The sequence below is a fragment of the Phyllostomus hastatus genome, unplaced genomic scaffold, assembly GCF_019186645.2.
Source record: "Phyllostomus hastatus isolate PE091 unplaced genomic scaffold, TTU_PhHast_1.1 phas_scaffold_501, whole genome shotgun sequence".
Classification (NCBI taxonomy): Eukaryota; Metazoa; Chordata; class Mammalia; order Chiroptera; family Phyllostomidae; genus Phyllostomus; species Phyllostomus hastatus.
The window spans coordinates 64,688,677-64,710,769 of record NW_025334033.1 but is presented as its reverse complement, the minus strand read 5'-3'; the positions used below and the strand labels follow the sequence as shown (position 1 = coordinate 64,710,769).

At 47.8% G+C, this 22,093-nt stretch overlaps 1 protein-coding gene across 1 annotated transcript in view; it reads right to left on the bottom strand.

Moving 5' to 3' along the window:
- Nucleotides 1-22,093, bottom strand: part of UNC79 (unc-79 homolog, NALCN channel complex subunit) — a 205,465-nt gene that overhangs the window by 50,280 nt on the left and 133,092 nt on the right. The window contains exons 28-35 of the mRNA XM_045823781.1: nucleotides 18,410-18,696; nucleotides 15,841-16,023; nucleotides 15,116-15,278; nucleotides 12,484-12,633; nucleotides 10,676-11,896; nucleotides 7,226-7,333; nucleotides 3,037-3,153; nucleotides 199-282 (exon numbers count right to left, since the gene is read on the bottom strand). Coding sequence (XP_045679737.1) covers nucleotides 199-282; nucleotides 3,037-3,153; nucleotides 7,226-7,333; nucleotides 10,676-11,896; nucleotides 12,484-12,633; nucleotides 15,116-15,278; nucleotides 15,841-16,023; nucleotides 18,410-18,696 — 2,313 coding nt within the window. The remainder of the gene's footprint in view (nucleotides 1-198; nucleotides 283-3,036; nucleotides 3,154-7,225; nucleotides 7,334-10,675; nucleotides 11,897-12,483; nucleotides 12,634-15,115; nucleotides 15,279-15,840; nucleotides 16,024-18,409; nucleotides 18,697-22,093) is intronic.

Below are 22,093 nucleotides of genomic sequence, written 5' to 3'. Positions count from 1 at the left end.
AGGGAGAACTTTCTGTCGGTCATGTGCAGAGAAGGGATGTCACGCTTTCTCACTCCACGGAGGTGCTGGGGCAGAGGCTGGAGCCACTTCCCGCAGCTGCTGAGCGAGAGGTTTCAGCACCTGCTGCAGGGCGCAATGGATCACACGCACACAGTTCCTTTCCGAGTCCCGCAGTCTGAGACCCTGTGGCCCACTCACCTCGCGTCCGCAGTGGCGGCCCCTCCAGGTCCAGGTTGAGGCACACCGGCACGTTGCACTGGCGCTTCCCGGGCTGTATCTGCTCTGTGGACAAATGGAGCACTCCGTGTTCAACGTGGTCAACTGGGCACAGCTCACCATGCAAAGCGTTCAACCATAATCCCTTGGGGCCGTGTTTTGGCCATTGTTATTGTTGATTATTCCCATTTCTAGGAAACATCCTACTTTTTAGGGCAGGGCTGGTTGGGGTTTCACTACAAACCTGCCCTTCAGGGATATAAAATGCAAGTAAAGGCAGAAGGGCATCTAAAGTCATCCAAAATTCATCCAGACCCCCCTCCCACAAAAACTCAAATCCTGTGTCTCTTTGTATAAAATGAAAAATATCAAAGGCCAATGGCCCAGCCATAAAACCAATGTTTTATGCAAATCAGTAAACACATAAGTGACCGTTTGGGGCACTGGATGAAACGGTCACTCAGAAACCATGTGGAACTGGTAGCAGGGAAATGACAGGTGGTTGGCTGAAGCTAAGAAGCAGGAACAAGGGGACAAGGGCAGAAAGGGAGGAGCAGCGCTCCAGACACATTTGTTTTGCATGAAAAATGAAGCAAAGACATGAGCCATCAGATCGCAGGGACGGATGGACAGAGGAGAGGCAGGCGCCGTGTGAGCGAGCAGGCACGTGCTGCCTCGGTCACGGCCCTTGCTGTCGGCCGCCTGCCTCCATGTGGCTACGCACACGACCAGATTTGTCCTTCTGGAGACTGGGGAGTCACTGCATCAGCACACGTGGAATGAAGTGACACGCCACCTAGCGATGAACTGCACGTTCATCGACTCTCCTCTGGTCCCACATTAGGGGAGGACTTTTTACGGCACTAACAAAAACAAGAATGCTGAGATGACGCCCTAGTGGGACGAGGTGACTAGAGAACCAACCTGGAGGATGGGAAACAAGAACAGGAGAACTCAGGTGAAAGAAATCAGACAGCACGTAAGTGGCAAGTATGAACCGAGAAACCAGAATGACGTGCACAAGGCCAAGCTGGTTGAGAAGGGAAAAATTCAGTTAAATGGGTTATTTGGCATCATGTAGACTTTTTTAACAACTTAATTTATGTTTAAACAGAGGGGAAGGGAGGGAGAAAGAGAGAGGGATACATCAATGTGTGGTTGCCTCAAATGTACCCACTACTGGGGACCCGGCCCACAACCCAAGCATGTACCCTAATCTGGGAATCGAACCTGTGACCCTTTGGTTCACAGGCCGGGGCTCAATCCACTGAGCCACACCAGCCAGGGCAGATTTTTTTAAGATTGAAATTTAGATGGGAAATTGAGCTCTCTTTGCCTTTTTATCTCTGCTGGGCCCATCAAACCGGGCTGTAATTATAGCCAGAATCTAGTTGGTTGGCTTAAGCTGAGCTACTGACTATAGAAAATAGCACAATGATCAAGTGCTCTGTAGAGCCCCCAGATCAACCTAACAAAAGCTGGGCATTTAGTTATTAAAGGGTGAACCGAACAGCAGCTTTCCTTCTCAGTTCCTTACACCAACTTCATCTCAGTAAAGAGAGAAACACAGTCCGCTTTGGTGTGGACAGAAAGGCTTCACCCAAACTCTCGAGGCTGGTTACCCGGGGTCTTTCTCCTTGTCTCGCTTGTTGGCTTTTGGCGTGTCATTACTCACTACCCCCTGTCACTAAAAGAAAGATAAAATGCTAAACCTTTAACACGTTAACAACACTTATAAAGGCCAGGAGAGCTGAACTACTTGTTAAATGCAGGATTGTGTATTATGTGTGGGATTTAGTTATCTAGACCAGCTTTTTCTTGTTTAAGAAGAAGGTGAAAGGGTGGGAATAAGTTGGCATGTACATAACTACTAAGGTTCTGAAAAATATCAGTATCTAAAGATTTTGGTTTTGTGAGCATTCTAATTCCTGGTCCTAAGGAAGGATAGTAAAATAATCTCATACAACTGTAGCCAGAAAGTACTAATCAAGGTACTAAATTAGCTCAATCCAAGTATTGGCCCCCAGACCAGAGCGATATAAACCCTGATATTTTTTTAGTGAGTGCATGTTGCAAAGTACTCTCATATGTATAATCTTGTAACCCAAATGACCCATTTAATTAAAAAAGAAAAGAAAAACACAGACACTGAAAAGAGCAGGATCAGAGCAGGAACTCCTGGCTGCAGAAAGTGGCAGGAGTGTGGAGAGAATGTGGTGACAAAGTGTGGAAAATGCGGGGTGGCCGCCGGGTGAAGTGGACGCGTCACAGCCCGAGGCTGGGTGCACTTCCACCGAATGGGCATGAGGGTGCGCTGCTGCAGCGTAGGGACCCCGCTGACCCACACACTCGGCTCACATTCCCGCACCTACCCGCGGATCGCAACACCACTCAGCTGCCATTGGTTATTATTATCATTGCTAAGCCCCTTCTGTGAGGTGCTTTATGGTTTATAAAACAGGGAATATTGATGACCTGGTGTTCCAGTTTATATTTTTAATTCACATCATGAAATCATAGATCCATTCCCTCCTTTATGCATTTGCATCATTTAACTCCCAGGTGAATAACCTAATTAATATTTGCAATCTGGATCTGGGGCGGGGGGGGGAGGGGGTTGGACCAGCCTGGGTGGTGGCTCTGGGACATTTGGAAAGTTTAAAAACACGTATTCATTATCCTAGGGTTTCTTTTTTACAAAACTGTTTGAACCACCAAGCACAAGAGGAAGTCTACTCCTTAGCAAGGGGGCCCAGGGGACCCGAGAAAGTGGTGTTAGCTGATCGGGAAGGTAGAACAAGAAGAAAAAGCTTGACCCACCAGTGTCCCAGTTGCTGATGGTACGGGGGGCGCTAGACTGATGTTCCAGCTGTCGCTTCATTAACTGGCTCATTGTCAGAGCTCCCAGGGATCCCCTTTTCATCTGCCTATACTGAGCTATATGGAGGAAACAAGGAGAGGATTACTGGGGAGGATCGGTCTGCCGGCACACAAAGCCCCTACACACCCTTACAGAATCTCAACCAAATCCTCGGCGGCCGTTCGCAGTTGCTGGGTGACTCGTGTGCTCCCGTCTAAACGAGAGACGGAGGCGCTACGCTATTCCGCTGCCTTTCCTCCACTTGGTAAAGGGAGTAACGGTGCCTACACGCACTTAGCTGTAGACTCTAGATGTGTGCTCCGCACCGTGATTACTGTCATTAACTTTTTATTGGTAAACTCTGCCACGGTCCGAAAAGGATTGAAAGACAGATACAGTACACTGTGAATTTATAGCTCAACTCGCTTTCATGGAGCTGGTGCATAAACAGTTTCCATCTCCGCTGCATCTCTGGGTGTCCTGTGCGTGCGTGCATGCGTGCGTGTGCTCATGTGTATTTTGGAGCAGGACGGCACATACCAACCCCAATTTGTAGAGAGAAGTTGAAGCAAATGAAATTCTGCTACTTGGAACCAACCAGCAAATGATGCGGTCGTAAGACAAAAACACGCTGTTTTCAATCTCTGGATGAGCCTCCGCCTACCATTCCCAACGCGTGAATCAAACAGCATTCCACACGCATATTCTAGTACACATCTTTGTTTCAGAAAACAGCGGCAACGTTTTCATCCTGCTGTTAGGCATTGACAAATATCCCACCAACGAAAGGCCAAGTTATAAGCATTTCCAAACCCGAAAAACAGTGAGAAGCACTTCTGCCAGGAGACTGCTGAGCGAAAGCCACCTGCCTCCTGCTCCCCTTCTCCTCCGTGAGCAGTGCCCCCCATCCCGGCCACCAGCCCCATGAGAAAGGCAGAGCATCAGTCCCATGCTTTTCCACACGATCCCAAACACCAGGACATTTGAGAACTGGGGGTCATTCACTCTCTCATCAGGACAGTTCCAGCAACGGAAGCTCTGCACGACATGACCTAGAAGGCGATGGCAGGAGCTGGGAGGACTATCTGGCCCCCAGGAAGCCTTGAAGGTGACACACAGGTTTGGCAGTCATGGTACCAAGGCAGCAACTCGGTGTCATGTGAAACCAATGATAGCAACATTGTTAAATGTAATTAGCATGCTGTTGGATTCACGGTGGTCATGGCATGCTCAGCTACAAAATAATCAGCTAATAAACTGATGAAAAGAGAGGGACAGGATAGGAATTCTTGTGTCTTGGGATCCATGTTAACGGAATTCGTGGAAATGACTATGTAAACTAATATGAAAAACCTCTGATTCTTCTGGTTGATCAGTAATTTTATGACTCACTTTAAAAGTACAGCTTCTACCCTGGCTGGTGTAGCTCAGTGGATTGAGCGCGGGCTGCAAACCAAAGTGTCGCAGGTTCGATTCCCAGTCAGGGCACATGCCTGGGTTGCAGGCCACGGCCCCCAGCAACTGCACATTGATGTTTCTCTCTCTCTCTCTTTCTCTCTCTCTCTCTCTCTCTCTCTCTCTCTCGCTCTCTCTCTCCCTCCCTCCCCTCTCTAAAAATAAATAAATAAAATCTTTCAAAAAAAAGTACGGCTTCTTTAAAATGCAGAAGTGAACATCTCTTAGAAGGTGTAACAAATTTAAAAATTAGCAACAAAGAGAAAAAGGATTTAAAACCTCTGGTGACTGAATAATTTCTCTAATTCTCCGTTGTTTTTAAAGCCAACGGCATTCCCTGGGAATAAGACCCCTTCATGTTTAGTTCAACATACGAGGCTCCTGGCGTGGTGCCTCGGAGAACATGCTGCTGAGAGCCAGCCGATGCGTGGTTTCAGCGAAGAGAAGGGGGAGGCAGAAACCCCACAATGCGCCGTGCTAAATCCACGCAGGCTTTTAACGGGAAAAACACACCAAAAAAGCTGCCTCCGGTGTCTTTATCTCAGCACCTTGCTCCTGTGTTTCCCTTAGAGATTTTGTAAAACTGACCGTTGGAGCTTTTTTTTTTTAAATAAAACTGAGTTGGAGAAAAAAATAAGATACCAGCTTCGAGCCCGGGGAATGACAGACAGTCCACCTGTGCAAGAGCTGGTTTACCGACTGTGTCCGGCTCGCTGAGAGCCTACATGGCCTTCTTTTGGACAGACCTTGAAAACGTTTATTCAAAACCAAAGAAGATGACAAAGAAGAACAGAGAGAGAAGGTGTTGGGGATGTCTCGGATTTCAGGAGGGTGCGCACCACTGGGGCAGCCTGCACTAACGGGCGAGCACGCGCTGGTTTATGGGAACAAGCCATTCAACCACCAAACCACGGTGCCTGTCCATTCCTTCCGCTGCAGACAGTATTCCGTGACAAAAGCAAACACACACACACCAACAAAAAGGTGAAATGTGTCCAGCTAACAAGAACAAATAAATAAACAAATCCATAAGGGAAGCCTTATGGATTCCCTCAGTCATGTTCCAAGGGTTATGACACAGTGGCTGCTTTTATTCTTCTATGACATATTTAACTAGCACTGAACTCAAACTGACTTAGTCACCCTCTCCCCCATTGTATCCAACTTGTGATTCTAACTAGAATTCACTTTTACATCCAACTTGGGATTCTAACTCGAATTCACTTTTTTTAGATGACTCAGGCAAATTAGGAGGAGAAAATATGCTTTCGTGATTTTTGTGTGTAGACTTAAAAATGGGTATTATATCAGGTTATCAAACAGATTGTTTTGTGACCAAAAAAGAACAACCAGATTCAGAACTAACCATCCTTTGTGACCAAAGGGGCAAGTGACAGTCACTTGGAGACTCTCAGAGCGCCTGTGATCTCTATCATAACTGAACTGGAATTACTCCAAGGCCACGTGGCATGCTAAAGAGACCATGGGCTTACGGAGTCAGACAGACCTGGTATCAGTTCCTGTCTCTCCCACTTAGTGGCAGCGGCTGTGTGACCTCAGGCAAGCCATGAGATCTCTGCAACTCTGTTTCCTCACCTGCAAATGAGGCCGGTAACACCTGCCATGCGGTGCTAACGTAAGGACTGAACAAGGTAACACCGTGTGTCAACTGCTTAGTGTGGTGCTTGGCACATGGCGGATGTCAAATCAATGGCGGTTCTTACTACTGTTATGACCGTAAACTCCTTGAGAAGAGGGGTGTCTTGTCTTATTTATTCCCATTCGGTCCCCAGTGCCAAGCACAGTGCCTGGCACCCAGCAGACACTTAATAAACAGTGGCTGAATGAATGAACGCATGAATGAATGAACAATGAAAATGAGAAGGTCATTCCATACTACCAGTCCAGCATGTAAGATCTTTATCTGATTTTTTCAGAATCCTCCTCATTTCGAGAGTCTCAAATGAAAATGAACCAGCTCCCCGGGCAGCGTCTCCACGGGCCCCGTGTCAAGGGTTTGCAGAACGTGCCCGTCTGTTTGCATCTGATTCCTGCAGACAATTTCCTATTCCAGAGTGTCCTCATTGCCCCCACTGAGCCGGGGGGGGGGGGGACACCCTCAACTTCACCACAGTGGGACTCACGCTCCTCAGGACAAAATCTAGGACCCAATGACAGAAGTCAGTTTCCAAACAGTCGCCTCTTAGAGATCCTACAAAATTTCAGGCCATTTCGATTTTCTGAACCAAAAGGGCTTGATGCAACCACAATGTTGGAATCCTGAGATACCAGATGCATTTATTTTATAATAACGGAGATAAAATTTTGTCAGTGAGGAAGGTGACTCAAATTAAAGGGATCCATGTGAAATTCTCCCATAGGTTTGCTTTTCACTTGCCCCAAACCAGGTCCATGAGGTATGGTTAGGCTGGTAATATATAATTAGTATTTTATTGAGTGACGCACTGCAGTGATTGTTCTTTAACAAATTAGGGTTCTTGGCCTGTCGGTAACCATAGCGATTCATCGAACACTTGAGATGTTGACAAAGGCCAGCCTGTGCCTCAGGGTCTCTGAGACCATACAAGATAGTGTCACCTAGGAAGCTAACACATTAAAAAAAATACCAGGGGTATGAACAATGAACATAATGCAGCAGGTAATGTCCCACAATCGATGCACAAGAAGCCTTACTTGATATGGAGGAGTGGCTGCTTGTCTCCGGCACGCCTGCTTCCAACGTAGGGGCGGACGAGGACTCGCGCGGCATTTCCAGGGTGGAGAGTCCTTTAGCAGAGGGCTCTACAAACACACGCATGACTTAACACTCAGGACATTCCTTTAAAATGAACATTATTTAAAACTCTAGAAGCTTGTTTATACCTTCTCCCCTCTTGCCTAACACAGCCATTCCGCTTTTATACTCATTACCTACCATCATTTGATTTCCAACCCTGCTAATTACTCGAATGGAATTACACTGAAAGCCGTCTCAGGGTTTCGCGCTGGACTGCTGACGCGTCGCTCTCCGCATCTGGGACGCGCCCTCAGAGACTAAGGCCAGCACAGTGACTGGACGAAGGCTCAGGTGCTCACACTGCCTGCCCCCAGCAGGTCCCTGAACCTCCCGCCGAATTTCTTTTCATCCAATACCTAAAGACGCTTACACTTCATTCCACCCATGTCATTCCACCCGCTCATCATGTACACCTCAATTTACACAGAAAATTCCTCCTCCAGGAAGGCATTTAGGGCTCCACCCCTCCCCAAAAATACAAACAAAAACAAGGGGCCAGGTGCCGCTGTTATGGAATTCCAGAGCACCCTGTCCTTAATCTCTCCCTAGCCTCACACACTCTAGTGTAATTTCCTGTTTACCTGTCTATAACTTCGCTAAAGCATAAGTCATTTAAGAACGGGGACTGTATGGAACGTGAAATAAATACTATTCAAGAAACGGAAGAGGCCACTGCAGCCAAGCAGAAGACACAGGAAGGGAGTGGAGCAAAATAAAGTCGGAGAGCTGGAGAGAATCAGGACCACGCGCAGCACTCCGGGAACTCAAGGACTCGAGCTTTCACCGTGGAAGACATGGGGAGCCCGTGGAGGGTCTGAAGCAGAGGAACGACATGATCTCACGTGTTAAAGGGTCGGTCTGGCGGCTACGCTGGGAAGACACAAAGTCAGTAAGAGCAGAAGACAGGGGGTCTAGTGAGTCGGCTATGGCAGTGACCCAGGTAGAGATGGGCTCCGTGGCTCCGACCAGGGTAGAGAGGCAGGGGAGGCGGTGAGAAGGGGCCAGATTCTGGATATAATAAGAAGGCAGATTAAGGTGGCCAGATACAACAGAAGATGCCCAGTTAAAGTTTATTTCAGGTGAACCACAGATAATTTTTTAGTCTGAGCATGATGTACCATGCACTATTGGGGAGATTGGGCCCCAATACTTTACTCTTCCCTGAATCCATGCCATCCGCCAGGCAGCTTTGAAGTGCCTCCCACTAAAAATGTAGACTGCATTTCCCCTCCTGACTGCGGGCTCAGCCATGTGGTTTTCTCAGCTAACCGAATGTTTGCAGGCTTAACGTGACCAAAGGCCTGCAAGGCGCCCGCACAACAGGGCTTGCTCTCCCGTGCCTCTCCATCACCGGGAGCATATTCCTGGTGGGGGGGAGGGCACTGAAGGGGACAGTGAGGAGCAGGAAGATGCCTACCCCCACCCCACCCAAGGGCACGGGGCTGTGGGGAAAGCCGTGTCCTCGGGGACAGCTGGGTTTCCACCAGACCTCCCACGAGGAGGCGGAGGAATGGTCAGGGGAAGGAGGGTACGTAAGGGATTTTGCTCACGAGGGACCTTGAACTTCTTCCGACCAAGGTAGGGCTGCAGAGATCGGAATACAGTAGGAGAGAGATTCAGAAGAAGGGACGGTCAAGGCCTCATGGAAATCAGAGTGAGGGAGATGAAGGGTGGCCTGGGGCCCCTTTCAGGGACTGATGTGCACGGAGAGAAAGCGCACAGTCAGACTGGACCTGGTGGACTCGAGGCGGTCAGCGGTGGCCAGGCTGCACGCGTGCAGGGGCACGGAGGGGCAGGTGTCTGGACCTCCCTGGACTCCAGCTGACAGAGGCGAGAAGGTCTGGGGAAGCCGAGTCCTACTCTGGGCACGCGGGTCTCCGGCCCACACCCGGCCAGGACGGGCAGCAGACCTGTACGTCTGCGAGAGGTGCAACACTACACAAACTTCTTATGACTGGACCGCATATATTATAAAGTGTTCAAGGACATGTTGTTATCATTGTCAGGGACCTTCCTCTTGTTCTAGTAATAAGCATGTTAATATAAAACCAATTTCCTCCCTGGTTTCCTTCCTCTATCTATATACAGAAGTTCTCCTGGCTGCAAACAATAAAAGAGAATCCCAGTTTCCCTAGAAACCCTCTTAAACTTTCTCATTATTACCGGGATCTTTTTCCTCCCCCTGCCTGGCCGGAGCATGACCTTGTACACACACACTAATGTCCACTCCACAGGTTTTTAGAGCCCCTCTGAGGTGCACGGCTCTGTCCCACAAGGTAGAGAACGGCTAGAAACCTCAGGAAATACCCGGGCAAAGGAAGGGGCTGAGCCCTTTCTCTCAGGAGTGGCTTTTGTGTGGGGCAGTGGGAGAAGCGGGACTAGAACCGAGAGATGGTCCTGGCGCTGCCACTGCCTGGCGAGGGACCTGGGGCGAGGCACATCACCTCCTCAGTGTCAGGGCCCTCTTCTGGACAATGGGGGTCTCTGAGCTCCTTGCCAGTTCTCAGTGCTAGAGTCTTTGACGCTAACAAAATAATCATCCCTAACCCATCCCGTGGTTTTGAAGTCCCACTCTCTTTCTCAGATCTGAGCTGAGAGGTGAAGAAGTGCGTGATCAGTGCTACGGGAACATTGCCGAAGACCGTGTTTGGGGATGAGCTGGACGTCCGGCCCGCCAGGTTTACAAGTCCTCTTTCTTAGAAATGGCGCCTCCAAGGAGACCCACGTGCTGGGGGACGACTTCACCACCAAGTGGTGTGCACGGACCGGGGCCTCAGCCGTTAACTGGGCAACTAGGCTATTTTGTCGTGGTGGTTCCTGGGGGCACGCGTGTCCACCGGATGGCTGACACTGGTTAAAATGTGCAGTCGGCTGTGGCCCTCCATGATTACACGGCCAGTTCTTAATTATCCTAAGCGCCCTGCTTCACCCTAGCCCGTCCAGACCGTTCCTGTGTCAGACTCTGTCACGGCTCACTACAGTAGAGAGCAAGGAAAAGAAGAACGCCAAGAGAGTTCCCATGAATGACTTCAGCTGACAGAAGAAGGCTAAACTGATATTGGGAATATCTCGGTATGAATGAACCACGGCCTCTTGCTGCCAAGGATGGTCAAGAATTTAAAACAATAGATACAGACACATGTATGGAGCCAGGAGAACTGCATCTGAATCCGATGCGTGCAATGAGGCAGGAAGGATTTGGGGGTGATCATGGAGCAATTATAATGTCACTCCCTGACATTATAAGACTGAGAATTTATGCAGAGTCGGCGCCAAGGCCCCAACAAGTAAGATGCACAAACTCGGATGCAAGGCCGGGAGGCAGGGGAGGCGGGGAGCCGGCTTACCTGGCTCTTTCTGTTCCCCCAGTTTGTCCGGGAGGTTGAAGGAGATGTCCAGGTACTCCCTCTGGATGGCGCTCACCGCGATCTTCCTCTGCTTCCGCTGCCTGGGGACGATCTGAATCTTGAACTCGGATTCCTCAGCTCCCTCCTCTTCGGCCTTCCTCTCGGAGTTCTGTTCTGTGTCCGACTCAGCACTGGTGTCGGGCTTCTCGCTGTCCATTGGATTCTCGGCATCTTTAGGGACTTTGAGGAGGACGGTTCTGGCCCCTGAACCTGGCATCGGCCCACCCAGCATCTCTTCCTCGACATCAGCCTCGAGGTGGTCGTCCGGTGATACCTCGGGGAGAGCACACGACTTCTGAAGGAGGTCCCGTTTCTGTTTGAGCGTCAGCGGGCTGCCACAAGGAAACTCCTGCAGCGCCCCGGGCTTGGAGAACTCCGCGGAGTCCGGGGGGTCTTGCAGGGCCATGAGGCTGGAGTCCTTGTCGCCTGCCGACCGGTTATTTCCTGAGTCCTTTGGGGAGAAGTCTTTGGAACAGTCCTCCACGCTCACGTGCACAAGCGGGGTTGTGCTCAGGCTGAGGACAGACGGGGGGCTGGGGAGGGAGGGCGAGGAGGCGGCATTCCTGCCAGAGGCACCGTCGTTTCCTTGGTCCATGCCCTCCTCTTCGTCGCTCTCCACTATTCGGAGAGGGGGAAGAGGCTCGAACACCAGGGAGTCGCTGTCCGACGTGGAGACCATGGAGTGCTTCTCGGGCCCCGACGCCGAATCTGAGGACAGGTCTATCAGATCTAAGTCCTCCTTAGGAGCAGTCTTGACTGGGGAGTCAACTTTGACCTCAAACGTCTCCATGCAGTTCAACCGGACTTCAGGTATCACGGGCCGCCGCGTCTCCCGCAAACCTTCCGCAGCAGGAGGGTTCTCGGGCACCTCGGCCCCGTCGGGCCTGGCAGCGGAGTTCTGGCGGGGACGTCCGGGGTCGTGCGGTCTCGGCGTGGTGTACGCCGCCGGGGCGGGAGGCTTATCTAGGTCACACCGGTCTATGCAGGACTTCCTACGGTGCTCGTCTAATGTGAACAACAGGGAGTCTGCGTTCCCTATATCAAGAGATTTTTGTTTTAAAGAGCGCAGCTTTTTTTTCTGAATGCTTTCTTCTCTCACACAGTGGAGAATGCTGTCTTGCAATGCACCCGATTCTCTATATTCAGCCAGCTCTATTTCACCTGATTAAAACAGAAAAAGCTAGTACTGTTTCACTTGGAGACTTCACCATCCTTTTTTCCCCCTCGTACTTGGGCATACAATGGGCATACATCACAACCCCAGCTCCACCAGAAGGCCACACTGGCTTTCCGGCCGAGTTTTGGTAAGGTTCGTTCTAATTGCAAAAAAAACAGAAACCTTTGGAATGCCAGAACCCACAGTGGCAGTCTAAGATTGTATTTCCAAAAATCAGGCTTCAGGATAATTCCTCAGCTCTGTTCATTTGTACACGGGAGAGGGGACCGCTTTGGGCCGAGGCAGAGCTAGGAAAATGTATTCAAATTGTGTGGAAGGAAAGCAAACATTCTGCAACAAATCAAATCAAGCAATGGCCCTCTCGGACAGTCATGACATTAATGGTGTATCTGTCAATTCACGTATATATATAAATGTGGATGTATATATATATACTGTTTGTGCATACATAGAGATAAAAATCAACGGTATTAAAATGTGTAGGAACGTAATAAAATTAAGATTTCACCCCAAACAAAACGGTAGAGTACAACATTTCTGCATAAAATGACTAAGAGGAAAAAATTCATACTTCTCTGCACATTCATCTCAACCGGCTGATATTTCACCATTTTGCTGCCGCCTATCCTTTTCAATCTTGCAAAAAAAGTTTGAGACTCTTTATTGCAGGGTCCAGTAGGTGTGTCATGAATATCAGATTCATCAAAAACACTATCTTCTTCTAATTGGGGAGAGAAAGTCAAAATTACACTTAAGAGGTTATTCTCTCTTAGGCTGTGTCTACACAAGCATTTCAACGAAAGCATTACACGGAATCACATCCGGGGTGGTTTCTACGCCAGCCCAAGTCCAGCCACGGCTGGGCATTTCGCCCAGATCGAATCATCCAGGCGTCGACCAGAGCAACCTGTGACAAGGTTGGCCCTCGTTTTCCATGTGACAATTGGCAGCATTTGCAAGAGAGGCACCTCGATATTCCCACAGAGACTTCACGCAGAAGCTTTCCGGTGCGCTTAAAACCAGATAACACATGCATGTTGGGAGCTGGTGCTACTGCTTGACATCCCTGCCTTGGGTGAATTTGCGGGCTACTTTGGCAGAAGAAAATTAAACACAATGAGTGGCTCTCACTCTTTCCAAAAATATATGCCTTCCTGGGGTTTGAGAACTGGCATAGACACAGCCTAACAGTACATGCACTTGACACTTTGTGAATGCAAAATACTGTACTCTACATTTGGTAATGAGACACACAACACACAGAAAAAGCTTAGAAAAGCCACTGGTTATCTCAGAAGCTCCACAGATGATTATGGACTGAAAGAGTAAACAAAGGAAAAGGAAAACAGAAAATAACATTTCCCCCTAGTGAAGACTCTTCTCCAAGGAGTCTGCCGTGTGGTGGGTAACTATTATGAATCCCAGAAAGAATCTTTGACTCGTCTTCCTGAGGCTCCATAAACACACTGGTCGCTAGAGCGCCCGTCGAGCTTGTTTCTCTGCCCTCTTCTGTCCCCATTTGGCCACTTTTGAATCAAAGATAAGCCCAGAACCATATCAGTAAGGAAAGGGTTACTACAGGGCCACCCATAAAATTCACTTAATTTCAGGTGTTCTTCTTTCATGTTTTGGAAAGGCCAAAGTCATGTATGGACAAAGCAGCAAGAGAAAAGGCTACTAAAATGCACTTTATAAATATCTCAATCAATGGAATTGACCTACCTACCTACACGCCAAAGTGAGGCTTAGGTGCAATTATGACTATTTACAGCTTCCTAACTATGAGGGGCGGACAGACACAGAGCTCAGTTTGGTCCCGTCCTGACATGCCAGAGTCTCCAAGTCAGCGACATTTGAAACAGATGTTGGGTGAACTAAGAATACTAATCTTTTTGTCAAATGAAAAAATAAACATTCACAACCACAATGGATACAAAACTCCCAGTGAACTTCCACCAAGATGGGAAAGCCGATCAAATTCCTGTGTTTCTGGGGGCGATGCCGCGCAGAGACTTGCTTTATTTTTTATCGCCTTTATAAAAATATGCTCCTTTCAAACATGCAGCTTTTTGAGGAAATAGTTGTGCAATTTCCATTACGTGACTTTGATGTAATTCTCAACTGTGCTGATGTATAGAGACAGAAGGACTCCCAGATGGCACCCTGCACCATGCAGAAAGGTTCATCTGGGACTGGCCCAAATACTGAGCTCACACTGAGGACATCCACAGTGTGACTGAATCTACCCCACGTCCCAGAAACCAGGCCCTAAACTGGTAGACAGGATATCCTTCAGCAAGGATCTGGTTGGTACCAGAGCTAAAACACTTAGGACTCAGAGTTGCGTCTGTGGCCAGCCTAGACCCTGGGACTTTGCAGCAATACACCTATAACGGAACGCTAGCTCCAATCCATCCTATTGAGGTATTCTGGAGCGGTCAACCAAACCACTACACAACACTATCTAACAGCCCAAAGGGCCGAGGGACGCTTGGCTTTCTCCCTGGGTTGAACTTGATGATGCCCTCTTCCACGAGTCTAGTCACCCCGTGACATGCACTCAAGATACACACATCGGCTCTTCTGCTCTCGCCTAAAAACTTTCAGGCTACAGTTTTACTCTAAAGTTTTATTCTGTTGCCTCCTCTATGGAAAAGCTATCAGTATCAAAATAAAATCAATATTAGAAATAACGTAAACCTACGCAGCAAAAATATTGCATTGCCGTTGCCTTAAATCAATTTGTGCTGCATGAGGCAGCTAGGAAAAAGCACTTCAGCGAATTTAGACTCCACTCCAGTCTGTGAGCACAGAGTTCGGGAGCAAACGAGAGACCGGCAAGGTCCCGTGGCCCCACTGGGTGCAGGCAAGGCGCACCTCACAGCCCAAAGCCAGGCGTCTCCATCACGTAGGAAAAGGCTTACAAAGGCTCCTTAACCCAACAGCAGACATTTTGTACCAAACACCATCTCTCATAAAATGGACTTCAGAAGCCTATTAATTATTTCTCCCGAATGCTCCTTTTTCAAAAATGAAGGTAGCAGCCTTCACGGGAAAGTTGGACAATCAATGAAGCAGGAAGTGGTTTTCTGACTCCAGAATGAAACCCAGGGGTGCTCGTCTAGCTCCCGAGAGAAACACTGTCTAGAAACGTATTACGCAGTCAAGCTCAGTTCAGCACAGAATCGAGACACGCGAAGTACCTTTCTCCTTCTCGCTGTATCTGCTTATGTTACTGTTGTCGCTGTACAAAGGGCCCGCCGCGGCGTGGGGCTTGCAGCTATGGTACTGCGCATTGAGTGTGTTGACTGTGATGTGAATCAGGTGCAGCAGGACCTTGCTGATGTCACAGTCTCGGTACGGATACTGCACGAGAAAATGAAGGCGGAAAAACACAGATGGTTATTTGGAAGGGGAAGTTTGCCGCTTGAGCTTGCTAGGTATTTTTCTCGGGGTTCCTTTGGGATGAAAAGAAAAATGCAAAAAAAGCAAAAACGTAAATTCTTATCACAGCCTCATTCTGAAAAGGGACCATAAGCCCCGCCTTTTGCCCCAAACGGCGGACAGCAACGCATGCTGGTTTGTAGTTGCAATCCCTTTCAGGAAAATTATCTGGCGTGTTTCAAAACATTTGGTGTCTGAGTACAACTTCCAATAGTTTCCTTGTTTTGTGACATAAGAATTAATATAGAGATCAAAAATAGATTCTGGCCGTAAATAGAAGTTGTTGATCAATGTCCTACAGTTCACCTGTTTTTGTTCTGAACCTTTTCAAGGCAATCCCCTGGGAGGGCCTCCATTTCTGTTTTCACTCCCATAGTTCTCTGCTTCTCAGCACTGACTGCGCATGACAACTCCTCTGGAGGTCAAATTATTGTCCTACAAAACTCTCAGCACAGGTCTCTCGGGGGGGACTACGGCAGCTCACCTTGTAAAGGATGACGAGCAAGGCCTTCAACCACATCTGCCGGATGTGCGGCTTTAGGGACCAGAGGGAACAACGAGGTGGCTGTTGGAAATAATGCCGCAGTTGAGGACAAGAGCAGTATTTGAGCACCTGAACCACCAAGGGGAGAAGGTGTTTTCCCAAGTTAATGTTATAGTCCATAACCTGAAAGAGGAAAGAAATTAATAACTGAAGGAAAACTATCAAGAATACTTACAAGCCAAAAGAAAAAAATTTGAACCATGGAAACAAAGGCAAAACATTTAACAGGCATCTCACAAAATATGAAATAGTAATGGCCAGCAGACATAAAGGGGGAAAGTCCAACCTCACAAGAAATGTTTGAAAAATTCATATAGTAAAAGTTTTAATCTACTTAATTATCTAATTATTTAACTTACCTATTGAATTATCTATTAAAATGATCTAGTAAACTAGTAACTAGAGTAAAATGTAGAATCAAACAAAACACCTAGTACTGAAAATCACTGGGAGAAGTGGGCATTCCCAGACACCACTGCATTACTCAACACAACCTTTCGGGAGAGTGATTTAGCACCGCATTCAGAAGTAAGAAAAAGCACACAGCCTCCGACATGGCAGCTAAATATTCCTAAGGAAATCATCAAGACAAGCGTGCCAGGATGCATGCATAAAGATGTTCGGCATTACAGCCACCCTACATTGAAAACCACCTACATGTCCAACAATATGGGACCAGTTAATAAAAGACTGTTTTTATCACAACAGACTAGTATGAAGCCATTAAATAGGATGTGAAACAAACTTATTTACATAATAGGAACTGAGTAAGAAATTTTTCAGTTTAAAAAATTAGACATGTGTAGGTCAATATGTATAACACGATCATGTTAAAAATGGCCATGCCTATACATACATACGTGCATGAATATGCACATATGCACGCACATATTCATGCACATATTCGTGCATGCATGTATGTATATGGTGTGTGGGGGTGTGTAAATGTGGAGCCAGTGGTACACACCAAAATGTCAGTGCTTTGTCAAGGGTTTTTTGGAGATTTGTATTTTAACTTACTGGTTATATTTCTAAAATGAATACACATAACATGGATTTAGGAAGGGAAATGTGAGGACAGAAGGAAGGAGGAAGGGGAGGAGAGGGCAGGGAGGGGAGGGGAGGGGAGGGAAGGGAGGGGAGGGCAGGGAGGGGAGGGAGTCTGAAACGGATTGTTCTCTTCGTCTCCGACAGCTGAGTGCTCGTGGCGCTCCATCAACTCACTGGCATCAGCGAGAGACAACTACACACATATCGCCCCCACTTTGCTTGTCTGTTTTCATTATTGCACAATCTGTTTGCGCTCATTGATAACAGCTACCATCACTGGGTTCCTACCATGAGACAGGCACTCAGCCGGGAGCCTGGCGATGTGTTGTCTCTAATCTTTGGGAAAAAGCCTGTTACCAATGAGCAGACAGAGGATGCCCGAGGCCACAGCAGTTAGTAACAGTGGCAGAGCTGAAATGAATATCCATGTCTCTCCAGCCCCAAGTCCTACACCCTTTGCAGACTGTGCGGCCATTCTGGGGAGTCAGATTTGTAGCACTGGTCAAAGCAGGCACACAAAATACCCTGTAATCCCTTAATGCTGGTCTTGGATCCGTATCTCAGAGGAATTCCCAGATTCGTGGATGAGGTGCACGGACAAGGATGCCCACTGCTGAGCTGACTGGGTCGGCGAGGAGCTGGGAGCAATAGGAGTGCGCATCCCTGGGCCGGTGGTGGGGGGGGGGGTAGGTGATGCTGGTACATGTACAGCTGGCATATGATGCAGCAGTTAGAAGTAGCAGACAAACATGGAATGGCCAGTCATGATAACGTAACACGGAGTCAGTTGTATGATGAATTCAACCCTTTCCTTGAAGCCGAAAAGGCACAGGATTAAAAACAACAAAAGCAGTGTGGTGATGAGCAGAGGGAACTCGGGGGTGGGGGAGGGAGAAGAGAGCAGAAGGGGGACAGATGGTGATGGGGGGAGATACAGCTGCCAGTGGTGAACACACAGTCCAATAATCAGATGCTGTGCTATAGAACTGGACACCTTAAACCTATATAATTTTATTAACCAATGTCACCCTGGTACATTCAGGAAGAATTTCAAAAGGAAAAGAAAAAAAAAACACCCACAAACAAAAGTCCCACCCCGTTTATTGTTCAATGGGCAGACTTTTGGTTTAGGATGGGGAAAAGTTCTGGGATGGATGGAGGTGACAATCACAGCAATGTGTGTGTACTTAATACCCCTGAATTACACACTTAAAAATGGCTAAAATGGTCAATTTTATGTTATGTATGTTTTACCCCCCTAAATAAACCCCAGACTCCCTTTATGGCATCAGGTTGCTGAGTTTTGCTCATCTTTGTGTCCCCTTCACGTGCCCCTGCCTGAAATAAAGGAATGTGTACAAACCTTTCCACTCAACCAGTGTTGGCTACATAGAATTCAATTACTCGCTTTCACTGAAAGCCTAATGGTAGGACTTCCGGAAGCTGTTATCACACTTACTTGGGCAATTCCTGCAATAAACGCATTAAAGCAAGTTGACAGGCGCATTTTTTGAGGCGCAATCATGAAGCAACCTTCCTGCTGGTCATAGCCAAGTAAGACGTACAGGTGCCGCTTGACCGTGTTGAAGGCCTTCGCACTGCTGATGTCTGACTCGGCACTGCTCTCATCCTTGGCCATGAACTTCATGAGCACTGTGATCAGCTGGTGGACCGTCTGGTGGTCGATTCCCGCATCCTCTGGGAGCAGGTCCTTGATGGTGCTGTCGTTCTCGGGGGACTGTTGCCCTGTCGGTACAAGGAAGGCCATCAGTGGGCGGGTGGTCCCTCCAGAAGCAAAGCGACACTAAAACCTCCCCTCCTGATAAATCGCCATTCTTCTGCCACTAAATATGTAAAGGTTCTTTTCTAGAAAAACTTAAGGGCACAATCTGGCCTACTAAGCAAAGCATCAGTCCAAGGAAGTTATTGAATCCATCAACAACCAAGGAATGGGGAGTAATAAGGAAATAGAAATAAAAATGGGGAGCACTACACAGCTAGTTTATCTTCGACCAGCAAGATAAACGCCTAAAGAAACTTTGCATTTAGTGCTTTTAAAGAACTTGGCAAAGTTTTATCCTCAGCGATAAAGGGAAGTTTTCCTTCCAGCTTTGTAAAACAAACATGTGAGAATAACCACAAAAAGAAATTCTAAAATCCACTGAGCACAAAAACACCCACTGGGTTGTTCTGTTCAAATTCTTATCTCGATTCAGTTATGTTCACAAATCGGCTGGTGAAAAATAAGTTTTCTGTTTCAAATCCTGAGATATCAGCACTGTGCAGTCTTCCAATGACATAGTCAAAATTATAAACAGCAAATTATAAGCCCTGCTGAATGCAATGAGAAACATCCAGGGAGGGGAGACCACAGACAGAAAGAAAGAAGCATGAACTTTTAAAAAAAGAAAAAAAAATGCCACATGAAGGTGAGCTGAAAGTTCACATGGAAAGAAAAACATATCTTAGCCCTTCACTTATTCTTAACCGAACAGACAATTATATCCGGGCAGCTCCCTGACACTGACTCTCTCTGCTGCTTTTCAGAGTCCGAAATTACACCCTGCCTCTCTCGTGTTTCTGCCTCTTCTGATCCGGTTCGGTTTAGGACTCCGGGGGAAGGAAGAGTGAGAGTTGCTATGCTTTATTGCCGTCTGGGGGCTTATTCCTGTCCTTCCTTTGACAAGCCGCATCAGAATCTCTAAACTGAAGACCGTCTTTGCCTGGTGGGTTAAGGTAAGCGCATCAGCATCCTCGCCTCTCATCCTGCAGGGAGAAGTTCGGCTAAATGATGACAAGCCTGGGTCACAAGCTATTGCAAACCAAAGCTTGATCACATTTATTTAAGGATGGTATAAGGGATACAACAAAGCGCTAGGTGGTCATTTATAGCCACCGACTTGTCAACCGATTCGACAAAATCCCGATCTTCCAGCACGCGGCCAAGAGAGGCAAGAGAGGAATTGTTTCTGGAGACGGCGGACGTCAGCTGCCTGGAGCCCGAGCGCTCTTCTCGGGAGCAGTGGCCTGAAGGCAGTGTCGGGCTCAGAGCTGACTCAGCTAGAGCAACGCGTAAGGTGGCGAGCTAGGTTGTCTAGTTTTCCCCAGATGACCAGGACAACGTCGCTCTGTTCAAAAGGGACGCACTGAGCAGGGAAGGTGTGCGACGTGTGAAGAGGCAGCAAAATCAAGTGAGGCAGAGAGCAGCGGACAGCTGGGGGGGGGGGTGCCCTGACCGAGTCACAGGGACCCCAGCACTTGAACCTCTTCCTCCTCAGAGAGTCTGTTCCGGATGGGAAAAGTATGTGCAATACACTTCCGAGAAGTGTTTGCCAAAAAGTATTCGAATAAAACCTAACAGTTTGTTTATGATGGTGTTTCACGGGAAGAGCGGTTAATCAATTAATTGTTAATATTATCATTATTTATCAGCCCTGCATCAGCCATCATAAAAAAAAAATCACCCTATTTCACCAAGAACCCAATAATGTCAAGCGCTGCTGTATGTTATCATAAAAGTAAATGTTTCAAATAGAAGATCAAACCAAAGCCATACCTATGTAGATCCTCACAAAACAAAACAGAAACGGTGTAGAAAACTACCTTTCGACCTTGAAATATTTCATTTTAATTTCTTTCTCCAGACTCTGACTTTCCAAGCAGAAGAAGACAAGTTACTGCTTTGGGCAGGCCTGGGCCGGGACTGTGGCCAGTGTGGAACTCCAGGTTCCCTGCGGGAGTCGCTGCTACCGTAGCGACAAGGGACGGCCGTTCCAACACAGCTTCGTTCCTCAGTTCGTCTGACCTCTGGGGGCGAGGTCTCGGACAGTGTGGTGTCACCGCGTTCTGCCAAGTCACCTCCAAGTCCAGAGTGGCCCGACTCCAAAGTCCCAAAGTCCAAAGTGGAATCAAGGAGGGTGGGAGAAGGAGGGGCACCTCTGGTTTTCAGCCCTGGGGAACTGGGGACCTCAACGCGGAGGAAAGGGGGCTCCTGGCTAAGCCTGACTAGGATAACCTGTTTCACTCTATCCCAGTTCAGGTCTAGAAAACAAACCACCAGACTTTCCCCCTTTAGATGTGTCCAAATTCTTCTTCTCCTTGTAAGAAAACATTCATTTGAAGAGTCTGTAACCTTAGCTTTTCCCCACCAAATCACATTTTCTTAATGACTATCATTTCACAAACGCCCTGTCCCCACATTAAATTCTTTGCTGGCCTTCAGTGCTTTCGCGTTAAGTTTGCTGCTTCCCCTTTGCTTTCTCTGCCCAACCGAGAAAGAGTGTGCTTTAGCAAACCATTAAATGGACTGAAAAAGGACTAGTTAATGGGACCTATTGCAAAAGGGGGGGTGGGTTCTTTTTCTTTCCAATAATTACCGCTCCAGCCGTGGGCTTTTGCAAGTCTGTGGTTTGTATATGGTCTTTTTTTTACAATAGTAGAGGCTTGCGACTGGTCCACTCTTCACTAAGAAATGTTACCTTAATCAAACACATACGAAAAATGAGCTGAGAGAAGTTGGAATATTCTTTATTGATAAAAACACTATTTCATTATCCATAAAGGATGCAAAATTTCCATTTTAAAACTAAACACCTATAATATTTTCTCTAAGGTGTGGCAATTAAAACACTGTTGAGCTCTATTCTCTGAAATTCCTGAGTATCTGTTTTAACTATGGAGATGTGACGTCTTGAGAGGTTTGGTTTTATCATTTCTGTAAAGAGAAAGGTAAGTATCTCTAGCACCGTAATGGGGAGCGAGCTATTCCTGCCATGCCTTTGACGTGGGCCGGGCCCAGCGCAATCTGCCCACCGAGTGGCAACCACCGATTGACCCTCCAAGGTATCATGCGATTTTATTTACTCAGATGATCTGAAACCAGGCAGGATCAGGGTCTGCTTTCCCAGACTTATCTCCTATCCGTCCACCCCGAATGCTCAGCATCCTCAGGAGCTGGGCTGCTCCAGGGCCTCAGGATGTCGCCAGCATTTTCCCGCCTTCAGGTCTTTGCCTGCGGTGCTCTCCTCGCCTTGGGGAGTGGTCCTCCATCCCCGCCCCCAACTTAACTCTATGGATCTGGTCCCCAGGAGCCTTTCTTATTACATGTGCCCACCCTCCTCGCATCCCTACACTCCGTAAATCT